The sequence below is a fragment of the Mercenaria mercenaria genome, chromosome 6 (assembly GCF_021730395.1).
Source record: "Mercenaria mercenaria strain notata chromosome 6, MADL_Memer_1, whole genome shotgun sequence".
Classification (NCBI taxonomy): domain Eukaryota; kingdom Metazoa; phylum Mollusca; class Bivalvia; order Venerida; family Veneridae; genus Mercenaria; species Mercenaria mercenaria.
This window is the reverse complement of record NC_069366.1, coordinates 46,856,652-46,868,974: the sequence shown is the minus strand read 5'-3', so window position 1 is coordinate 46,868,974 and position 12,323 is coordinate 46,856,652. Positions and strand designations below refer to the sequence as shown.

General features: G+C 35.5%; 1 protein-coding gene across 1 annotated transcript; it reads left to right on the top strand.

Annotated features, from left to right (window-relative positions):
* Positions 1-498: 498 nt before the first annotated feature.
* Positions 499-10,797, top strand: LOC123550516 (uncharacterized). Its single transcript, XM_053546788.1, has 5 exons — positions 499-825; positions 1,492-1,610; positions 2,773-2,838; positions 5,962-6,049; positions 6,929-10,797. The coding sequence occupies exons 1-5, from the start codon at positions 566-568 to the stop codon at positions 8,100-8,102; spliced, it is 1,707 nt and encodes a 568-aa protein (XP_053402763.1). The 5' UTR covers positions 499-565; the 3' UTR covers positions 8,103-10,797.
* The last annotated feature ends 1,526 nt before the right edge of the window (positions 10,798-12,323 follow it).

The following is a 12,323-nucleotide window of genomic DNA, read 5'->3' as shown; positions in this document are numbered from 1 at the left end:
ATGTCAATTTTTGTGGCTAAAAGTGTACATTTGGGTTTTTTTTTAAAGTCAAGCAAAATCGCAATTTGCAAAGATAGATATTTTTCAAAATATTCATATTATGCTAACTTAGATAATCTGACCAACTCATTTGCAGATAACATCAAAACTGAAAATTATTTTTTTTTGGAACCAGATGGACATCAAATATGTTTTGACGATAAGCTCAAAACAAAATATTTTAATAAAGTTGAAAAGAGTCTAATACCACCCTCGGATTTCTTTAGAATGATGCATTTTGGCAATGATATAGTTTATGTTTAAAGAGAAATCAAGGAAAAGCCTTGTTACGGAAAATGTGGTTCCAACAGTAGGTCATGATATAACAGTTATCGCAATACAAATACAATAATCCTCTCAAAGTCGATTGTTGATAAACAATTGAAATATATAAATTGACTATTACAGCAAGTTGGTAGCACATCGGCAACACAGCACAATGGAAGAACAAAACAGAAATATTGACTAGTACAACGATTTTGAAAGAAAACCTTATGTCGGAGCAATTGTTTTAGTGGGGACTTTTATGGTCTTAGGAATTGTTGGAAACGTGCATGTTCTTTACGTATACATTTTTCGAATGAAACCTACGAGTCACAGAATTTTTATCATAGTTTTGGCCATGCTTGATTTGTTGTCATGCGCCGTGAGCATGCCTTTTATAACGGCGGATATGTTCCAACGGCTAACATTTACAGCTGCAACAGCCTGTAAGATATTGAGATTCTTCCTGTATTTCTTTGCAGGATCGTCAGGATTACTTCTCCTACCAATTGCAATAGACAGGTAAGAAAATTCGTCATTTATGATGATAGAAATAGCTTTGAAACTCTAAGATGTGTCGAGCTTTCTTTTACTATCTAACCTTAAGACTGTTTCAGATTTGGTATTGGAACACAGTGATATTCGATACAAATGTTTAAAGGTTAAATAACTGAACTTTTGGCAAACGGGATTCGCTTGCATATTTATAGAATTTTCGAAATTTACAGATACTTTAAGACATGCAGGCCTTTTGGAGAACAAATAACTCCTTCCAGAGCAAAGGCATTATGTACAGTCCTTTTATTCATTGGTGTAGCTTCATTCTGGCCAGCGCCACTCCTCTATGGCCAGCAGTGTTGTAACACCAAACTCAAATATTACCGGAATTAGTTGTTACCTTGACGACAAATTTGAAGGAAGTTTATATCTAGCATATTGGAATGGCGCCATGATGATCATGATCTCCGCCGTGTTTTTCGGCCTGATTATACTTTACTATATGATTGGAAAACGTATTAGTACACACGTTGCATTAAAGGACAAACTCGTACACCATTGTCATACAAACAAGGTCCCCGGCAAGTCCCCGATTCGCACAAGTAATCAACAATCAATGGACACAATTAGTAAAGAGAAAAGGAATAAAAGAAATGTTAAAAACGAACATTATAGATTGAATATATACAGTGTTTCCGGCGATCAATTAGAACCAAAAAATGTTTTTACCGAAACCAGCTTTGGAAGTGATAATAAAACAATTATTGTTGCAACAGGAACAGGTACAAACCAAGATGGTACAATAAACACAACCGACATTAACATTAGTATACCCATCAAAATGAACAAAATTGAACGAAAGGGTAGTTATAAAAACAGAGAAGAGAATGCAACAGAAAATAGCCATTTCAAACCTGAAGCTAAAGTTGAAAAGCTCGTATATGAATTTAACACTGAAATAAAAGATTCCAAGAGGAAGAAAATTAATTACAATTAATGTAATATCAAAACTAACGACGAAGAGAATGTAATTAATGAAACCAATTCTGATATTGATGAACATGATAGAAGTGGTCAAGAGAATTCCCACAAACACAAGGATGCTTTGCGACATGTACGGTGGTCTAAAAGAACAACTCAAATGTTTTTTGCTATTACTGTCTTGTATTTTATAACTTTCATACCCCATCTCATTTTACAACTAATTACAGTTACCCAAGATAACTTCGTTGCCGGTTTATCATTTATGGGACAGGTCATATACCATATTGTATTTTATTGTTCTTTTCTGAATAGCATGGTCAATTGTTATGTCTATGGGGTCTTTGATACATTGTTTAGAAATGAGCTGAAGAGACTTTACTCTGGTAATTGTCGTTAATTTTTATTTCATGCGGGCTAATGAATTATCAATACACGAGTTTACTTTATAATAATAATGGTTAATGTGATATCGGAAACTGAATAAATGTTTTACCGCTACATGAATAGAATTTATACCTGTAAATGTGATATCGCTATATGAATAGGTGTTACCGGCGCCTGAAGAGACTTTATACTTGTAAGTGACGTTGCCCTTACCTGAAAAGGCTATATACTTGTAAATTACATCATCTGCCATCTGTACCTGAAGAGACTATTTTATTCTGGTTTTCGAAGTCCCCAGCTAAAAGTTAAAATTCTGTGAAAATGACGTAAAACATTGCAAACATGAAGATAAGGAAGGGTGTTACTAGTACTTTACGTTGCATGTAGTTTTCATAATGGTATTATGACGTGACGAACAGTCACCAGCCAGTCATCACCTTGCCTTGTAAAGAAGCAGACCATACAGATGCAGAAGGTCAGGCTGCTTACCGGATGGATGTTTGCAGGCATGTTTTCATTGAAATATGTGTATTTAGAAGAGTATATGCTGCGAACGACAAGAAGAAGAAGAAGAGTATATGCTTATGTATTTTTTTCATTCGTTACTTGAACATTCACTATTTTTCTACAAGTTACGTCTATACATTATAAATTATTGTTTTGACTGTTGTATTTATTCAAATTACAATATTTATATTAAAACATACCAGTCTTTTTTTATCAATGTTAATGTATATTACAGTTGTCTCCGAAGTTTGGAATGTTGTATAAGTGCAGTACACACACCGGACGGCTAAATAGATATTGTTTCTGGACCGTATGTTGCATTATTTTGAATTACACACCTACACTTTTGTTTGTCTAAGGTCTATATATTTCGGAAAGACCTGTAGTGATAAAGGTCTGGCGGGAAGGTCTGGGCACATGAATATGTATGCTATTAAATATGTGTGATGGAGAACGGAGTATGAACGCGGACATTGAAGAACGGACTACACATTGGGATTTCCTAAATGTAATATTGATATATTATTAAGAGGTAAATGACACTACAAAATAGTTGTTTTCGTTGGAAAATGGAAAAATCCAATGAATTATTACGCATAATGTAAATCTGTTAAAGCCACAGAAAACTGAATACATGGAATTTAGAAAGTAAATGTTATCTAAAGATTGTACTCGCTACAGCTGTTCTAAAATCTCTCTACCAATACAAATACACTGCATTTTGATTGGTCAAAATATGACATGATGACTAGACACTTTTTCTCATCAGACACTTCTGTACTAAACAATAAACAACTCTCGGGAGAAAATCGACGGTATCTCAAAGATAATCTATGAAACGCTGATTGGTGGGTTTAGTATCGGCCACGACTTTTAGAACTGTTGCTTTCGGCATATCAGCCTATAGCAATTTTCTAACGTAGTTCTGACTGACCCGAGAGAATAGTTAAATACTCTCGAGTCATGAATATTTCCAAAAGCAGATGACACGTTTTTATGTGTCAATAGTTAGCATGAAGCCCTTCCTCACTCTCGAGTCGCATTCACTTAGACTCGCATTTAGTTTCAAATTTCCTGTCTTATTGAACCGATTTCGGTGGCTTTGAATACTAACCAAAGACTAGACTTGCACTTTAAAGTGTTCTTATTTTGATTCTTTCACACTGTAATGTATCAGCAAGCTCTCCACAGAACGCACGTCCTCCCGTGAAGCATGGATACCTGTCATCCACGCAGTAAGTGTGCCAATGTTCCTGTCTTGTAACAGATATGGCATACTAGTATTGGATGTAAAAATGACCTTCGAGGTTAAGGTCTCTGTTTAAATTCGAATGAATTTCCTTTTACTGCAGTGAGTTAGAAGTAAATGCGGACACACCCCTCACGTTAGACACCTTGCTTTGGGTGTAGAATTCTTTCATGTAAGGCCGCCATCCACTTCTGCACTTTTAATAAACCGGAAGTAATCATCCAGATAACATAGAATAAAGCCTGGACTCGGCATACGAAATTGAAAATTTGATTTAAGTATGAATTAATGGTTACCCGTGTAGTGGGTAAATTTATCTAAACGTCAACGTTACTATCATTTTCAATACAAAATATGACATTAAAACGTTTGAAGTGTTAAATAATTCCAAGTCATGTCATAAAATCAGCTTGAAATGTGCGAATCTCTTTAATCATAGACAATGTCTCAAAAACAAGCACATGAGCCTCTACTTTTTATTTCACAAATTTATATATCATTTGTTCATTTACGACTTTGAGAAGTTTAATTAAAATCTACATAGAAGAACATTTTCTATTCGCGAATATTGTATTTCCATAGACTCCCATTATGAAAACTTATAAGAGTTCCAACTTTTTCAAATCAGTCTAACAAAAATCAAGCACACGACCCTATCATTTTAAGTATATTCTGAAGTTTTTGTAAAATCACGGTTTAATCAATATCTACATTGTAGAAAACTTTCTTATCCGAACGTGCAGAACTACCTTAAGGAAGGTCGGTGGTTCTACCTATGTATGCGATGGTCACTTTACAACTAAAAGAAACAAACAGTGAAAATTATAAAACATCACAGACTTAAAATTAAAATAATTATGAATTTGTAAAAAAAAAAGAGACGCTTCAAATAGAAATTGTATTGAAGTACAATGTTTCAACTGTTTTATCAATGAAAAATCAAAATTAAGAGTAATTATATTGATGGGAATGGCGCACTGTTTGATGCCTGTCTGTTTTACGGGTGAAACTGAATTCTGATAATTTTGTTTACACTGCATTCTCTTGGGAAATTATTTTGATTCTCCACATGGAACTAACCCATTGAATCAATTCAGCAATACCGTAAATGCTTTGACGTAAATCAAAATATCATATATAATTTATAATTGCATTGATTTACTGTTTGATTCGCTTAGTCCGAAACAGGATTTTCATAAAGTGCAGCATTATTTTGTCCGGTTTGTTAAAAAATGAACTCTACATCATTCTAACGGTCATCAGAGGTGAAAACAGAATCCTTTCGGATTTTTAAAATATCTTTAATAACGTCGGTTTTGTGGCCAAAAATGTATATTTTTCCAGTTTTAAAAATCAGGCAAAATCACACTTTAAAAATAAAGTATTTATAAGGAAATATTTTAGGCTAACTTAGATATTCTGAACGTATTATGCCAATCCACTAATAAATAATGTCAGAACTGAAAGTTACAATTCTTGGAGCCGTTTTTATGACAAATTCAAAACTAAGCAATACTTTTATAAAAAAAAATGAAAAGATTCTATCTAATACAACCCTCGGAGTTCCTCAGAATTATGCATATTATCAATGATATTGTTTTATATTTAAAGCGAACTCAAGGAAAAACTTTGTTACGGGAAATGAGGACCAAATAATAGGCTTAAATACATAACATGATATTGTTATCGCAATGCAATAAACAAATCCCTAAAAAATGATTGTTGATTGCAAAATACGGGCTATCACCATTAATTGGTAACACATCAACAACATAGCAAAATGGAAGAACAATACAGAGATGAATTTCACAATGAACTGGACAGAAAACCTTATGTCGGAGCTAAAGTTTTAGTACTGACTTTTATGGTGTTAGGAATTGTTGGAAATGCGCATGTTCTTTATGTGTATGGTTTTCGAATGAAAGCTACGAGTCACAGAATTTTTATCATAGTTTTGGCAATGCTCGACTTGCTGTCATGCACCGTGAGCATGCCTTTCACAACGGTGGATATGTTCCAACAGCTTACATTTACAGCTGCAACAGCCTGTAAGATATTGCGATTCTTTCTGTATTTCTTCGTAGGATCGTCTGGATTTCTTCTCGTACCAATTGCTGTGGACAGGTAAGAAAAATCCGTCATCTTTAATGACCGAAACATAATTTCCAATAATGGGAGACTTAAAGGTCTGAATGGAGCATACTTTAAAAAAAGTAATTAAATGAGCCGTGCCATGGGAAAATCAACATAGTGGGTATGCGACCAGCATGGATCCAGACCAGCCTGCGCATCCGCGCAGTCTGGTCAGGCTCCATGCTGTTCGCTTTTAAAGCCTATTGGAATTGGAGAAACTGTTAGCGAACAGCATGGAGCCTGACCAGATTGCGCAGATGCGCAGGCTGGTCTGGATCCATGCTGGTCGCATACCCACTATGTTGGTTTTCCCATGGCACGGCTCAAATGCTGGTGATGGTACCGTTTCCATACACTTTTGTAGTTGAATCTAATATTAAGAAATGATGTATAAAATCGTGTTTTAACGTTATTTATACACGAAGAGGTCATACGTCTGTGGAATGATTTCAGGAGAGTGTAGCCCGAGTGAATTATTCTGGCGACGTTTAACCGATTTTGAGTGTATTTATATAAAAAACACGATTTTGCTATACATATTTTGATTCTAATATACATGTACCGTTTATCTAAAAAAGAAGATAAAATATAGAAGCGCACTTTCTTGGTCGCAACAAAAACATTGACGTCATAGCCTATTAACGCGACGTCATTTTAGCTTTAGCCTGTTTCAACAGAAAAAAAAACGTATAAGAATGTTCGATAATATATAATTTTGTTTCAAATAATTCTAATACATTTAAGTCAAGTTTTCTTGTACTTTCGAATTTTACACTGTGTCAAATTTGCTGTTTTACAAGAAACAATGCGGAACAGGGGCATATTCGAAACAATTGTTTAACTCAAATGTTAGAGATGGGATATTTTCAGATACCTTAAGACATGCAGACCTTTTGGAGAACAGATTACTCCTGCCAGAGCAAAGGTATTATGTATAGTCGTTTTATTCATTGGTGTAGCGTCCGGCTGGCCAGCGACGATCCTCTATGGTCACAGGAACGTTGTAACACCAGACTCAAACATTACCAGAATTAGTTGTTACCTTGATGACAAATATAAAGGAAATTTATATTTAGTGTACTGGAATGGCGCCATGATATTCATGACCTCCGCTGTGTTTTTCAGTCTTATTATCTTTTACTATTTGATTGGAAAAAGTATTAGGGCACATGCTGCATTAAAGAACAAGCTCCTAGACCATTGTCATACAAGCAAGGTAACCGTAAAATCCCGAATTCGCACAAGTAATCACCAATTAATGGACATAAATTGTAAAGAGAAAAACAAAGACAGACATGTTAAAAAGAAACATCATAAAATGAATATATACAGTGTTTACCAAGATCCATTAGTGTCAAAGCACTCGTTTACTGGAACCAGATTCGGAACTGATAAAGAAACAAATATTGATGCAACCGGAAATGAAAAGACCGGAGGTGGCACAGACCAAGATGGCACAATAGACACAAGTGATATGAACATTACTATACCCATCCAAAAGAACAAAGATGGACAAAAAGGTTGTTATGGAAATAAAGACGAGAATGTAACTGCAACTGGCCATTTCAGTCCTAATGTTAATGCTGAATGTAACACTGAAATGAAAGATTTTCAGAGAAACAAGATTCATTCCAGTCATTGTAATGATATCAAGACTAACAATGAAGAGAACGTAAAGAACGTAAGGACAGAAACCAATTCTGACATTGATGTACATAACAGAATGGATCAGGAGAATGCTTGTAAACGTAAAGAGGCTTTGCGACATACACAGCGAAGTAAAAGAACAACTCAAATGTTTTTTACTATTACTATCTTGTATTTTATAACATTCATACCCCATCTCATTTTACAGCTGATTACTGTTACCCAAGACAACTTTGTTGCCAGTTTATCTTTCACCGAGCAGGTCGTATACCATATTGTAGTTTTTTGTTCTTTTCTTAATAGCATGGTTAATTGTTATGTTTATGGGTGCTTTGATACATTGTTCAGAAATGAGCTGAAAAGACTTTATACCGGTAAATGTATAATCGGTAGCTGAAGAAACTGGTAAATGCGTTACTGTTACCTTACGTTTAATTTATATTTTACTCATGTTAATAATGATCAATACATGAGTTTTATTAGTGTTATCGGTATATAATTAAAACCTATTCTGAGAAATGTGTTATCGCTACAAGAATAGAATTTATACTAGTAAATGCTTTATCGCTACAGGAATAGAATTTATATTGATAAATTTGTTATCAGTACCTGAATAGAAATTTATACTGGTGACAGTTTTATCACTATATGAATAGAATTTATACTGGTAAATACTTTATCGCTATATATATTGATAATTTTTTTATCGGTACCTGAATAGAAATTTATACTGGTGACAGTGTTATCGCTATATGAATAGAATTTATTCTGGTAAATGTGTTATAGGTGACTAAAGAGCCTTTATATTTGTAAATTGCATCATTTTTACCTGAAAGAGGCTCTTTATAATAGTTCAAAGACCCTAATAACTGAGATGTTTGAAAATGGCATAAAAACATTGCAAACATAAACACAAGAATGATTTGACCGATACCTAACGTTGCAAATTGTTTACACACTGGTAACGTGAAATGACAAACAGTCATTTTACTAGTCTTTTATCAATGATGGTTTAAATTACAATTGTCCGCGACGTTTGAAATGTTATTTAAACGCTGTTACAAGCACTAGTCGGCTAAACTACATGTTATTTCTGGACCGTACACATCTGGCTGATGTTGCATATTTGGAAATACACACCTATATTTTTTTTTGCCTACTGTCTATACAGACTGACCTGTATTAATAAAATATTAAAGGAAGGTAGGTTTGCTATAAAGTATATGTGATGGAGAACGGAGTACGGACGCGGACATTTGAGAACGGATTAATTTTTGAGTATTTTCTTAAAATAATATTGACACATTATTCAGAAGTTAATGACACTACTGCACTGACATTGTTAATTTCATTGGAAAATCCAACTAATTATGACGCAGCTAATTCTCAAAAGCCACAGAAAAACAGTTGCAAATTTGTTACGTTCATTCGCAGCACCCGACAAAGGCTTTTTACATGCCTTTACAGTTGCTGTTTTGTTTGTTTGTTTTGGGCCGTTTTTCAACAGTATTTCAGTCATGTAACGGCGGGCAGTTAACCTAACCAGTGTTCCTGGATTCTGTACCAGTACAAATCTGTTCTCTGCAAGTAACTGCCAACTTCCCCACATGATTCAGAGGTGGAAGACTAATGATTTCAGACACAATATCGTTTATCAAATAGTCACAGAGAACATACGCCCCGCCCGAGGATCGAACTCGCGACCCCGCGATCCGTTGACCGACGCTCTACTTACTGAGCTAAGCGGGCGGGTTTTACAGCTGCTAAGCGTCTCATTGTATTTCTATGGTTTCATACAATATTAAACTACGGTGACATATTTAGTTTATACTAATTCATTGTAGCTCGATTGTGAAGAAAGCGTCAAGCTTATTTGAACCACTCTCAAGTCCGCTTCCTGGAAAAACCAGTACTGGTGTCATATGAGAAGTCATGGTGACATATTTCTGCTTACGGATAGCAAAATAGTTATTACAAATCATTTAAACGTTTTCGTGAAATATTTCAAGTCGCTACAAGAGCTGAAGTGCTCAATTACTACATAAGATAATTAACATAGATAGAGTGAAGTTTTTTATCAACCAAATGTGTTCGTTTGCGAGAAAATAACGGTTCTCATGAAATAAACAAAACACATATATCGGGATTGTTCTGTTACTTCGCATTTCTTAACGGGAAGAATTTCAATTTGACATTACTATTGATAAAGAAAAAAGACATTTACACTACTTAAACTTTGAGAAACATTGCAATAAGATGATCATAGGGTCTAGGTGGCATTAACTCAATGTCTTTATCTTTGTTAAACCTTGGCATTTCTTAGTGAAATCTGGTAAAAATTTTGCGTTATGAAAATAAAGCTGAAATATTTGATAAAAATACACTGACGAGATAAAGAAACGCCTCATTCAAACTCGGTATACAATTTTTCGTTAACCGTGATTCAAAATTAGAAAAGAACAATTCCATTCGCAAATTAGATGCTTTACAAGAATTTATGGTCAATAAGAAATCATTACATTGTCGTATTATGCTTAAATCTTGAATTTTAATAGCCCGGTCGGAGAAATTGCATTAGAAAAATCAGTAGCGCGTGTGGCCACCTCTGCTAGCAACCACAGCAGCAAGGCGACGCCTCATAGAGCCGCACCAGTTGCGTAACAGATACCGTGGGATTCTGGCCCACTCCTAGTGCAGCGCTGCTACCAGTTCCCGGACGTTTGCCGGCTGGGGTTGACGTTGGCGTAACCGCCGTCCCACGCGTGTTCAATCGGATTGCAGTCCGGTGAACACGCCGGCCAAGGTAAAACATTAATGTTTCTAGCCTGTAGAAAGTCCCTGGTGACGCGTGCAACGTGAGGTCGCGCGTTGTCGTGCTGATAGACTAATCATTGACGTTGACGGAATAAAGGGACAACTACATGACGTAATATCTGGTCGATGTAACGCCTGGCTGTGAGATTACCTTGGCAAACGACGAGTTGGGACTTAAACCTATGGCTGATTGCTGCCCACACCATTACTCCACATCCACCGTAACGATTGTGCTCCAAAACGCAATTGTTTGCGTAGCGTTCATGGCGTCGTCTATAGACACGGATACGTCCGTCGGCGTTCCACAAGTTGAAACGCGACTTGTCACTGAACACTACGTTCTGCCAACGCTGGCCGCGATGGTTGCGGGCCCAAATAAGACGTTGTTGACGGTGGCGTAACGTTAGAATTAGACCGCGGTAGGGCCTACGACAGGTAATTCCGCGTTCTCTGAGTCGATTTCTCACTGTATGTCGACTAATTGGACGTCCACGGTTACCTACAACTATACGTGACGTAGATTGCGCCGTCACAAATCTGTCACGTAAATGACGTTGACGTATATAATTATCCTGTCGTATTGACGTTACATGCGGTCTACCTGAACGTGGTCTATCGATAGACGTTCCCGTGTCTCTAACACGTCGAATAAGACGCACAATTGTCGAACGAGAGACGTTAAAACGTCTAGCAACTTGTTCCTGCGTTCGCCCACATTCAAGCATAGCCAAAACCTGAGCCCTCTCTTCAGAATTCAGCCTCGGCATTACGAAAACTAATGTTTTTTTCAGAGAATAGCTGAAAATATGGTTGTGTGTCGTATTACACATGTACATGTGCAAATATCGTTCAATCAAACCACATGGTTTACATGCACGGACTGCACGAGGAAATCATGACCAGGTACATGAAGTGAACAAATGGCTGAATGAAATCGCGCGAGTTTTTATTCACTGTGTTTGTCGGTCAGAGTACATGTAGATTTACTACATTTCACAACAATTAAAAGCGTTAGGAAAAAAATAACGCCAAATTTCAATGAGGCGTTTCTTTATCTCGTCAGTATATTTCTATATAAAAAAAATCAAATGTCATGTTGACTGGAAGAAAATTCATGATATATTTCTTCTTGCGAGTAAAGTTTCCGTGACTAATTATATAAAGTGGAGTTATTTCAAGATGAAATATTAACATAGATGTCAAACATACACTGATTATTTGAATTCAGGAAAGAAATAACTAGGCATTTTGTAAATATAGTCTACAGAGCAAAACTCTTTATATCCTCTATTATGTGATGCCATTTCCATGTATAATGTCTGTTGAATTATAAGAAGTTAGTTATGGTGTCATTTTATTTTTACAAACAAATGTACAAGCAGCGTAAATGCATGAAAAAAATACCAAGCTTTAAATTCATGCCTACAGTTTTCAAGGTTGAATAAACTACATAGATATTGTTACCATAGTTATTATACTATACTGGTCTAATTCGGTTCCGGCGACGTTTCTGCGGGTATGTGTTTTAGTTATGTGGTAAGGATGTAATAATATTCAACTAGTATATTATTTATTCAAGTTAAATGAACATTGTCGTTTTTTTTCAATTTACTTAATGAAAATATTTCATTACATATTTAAAAAAAATCATTAAAAATATGAGAAATGGAAACTTGTAAGACAAAGTCCTGCCTCCTGATTTATCCGACAAAGGTTTTGTTTTATACGAATGTCATAAAACAAGAAGGACATTCTGTTTATGAAACAAAAACACTAAATATGTAAGGAGATATAGAAGCAAAGA

Bases quoted from the DNA above. Each gene is read 5' to 3' on its own strand.
- LOC123550516 (XM_053546788.1), top strand. From the start codon at position 566: ATGGTCTTAGGAATTGTTGGAAACGTGCATGTTCTTTACGTATACATT. The intron at 826-1,491 runs GTAAGAAAATTC...GAATATATACAG, and splicing joins CTACCAATTGCAATAGACAG to TGTTTCCGGCGATCAATTAG. The intron at 2,839-5,961 runs GTATTTATTCAA...TTACATTTACAG, and splicing joins AAATTATTGTTTTGACTGTT to CTGCAACAGCCTGTAAGATA.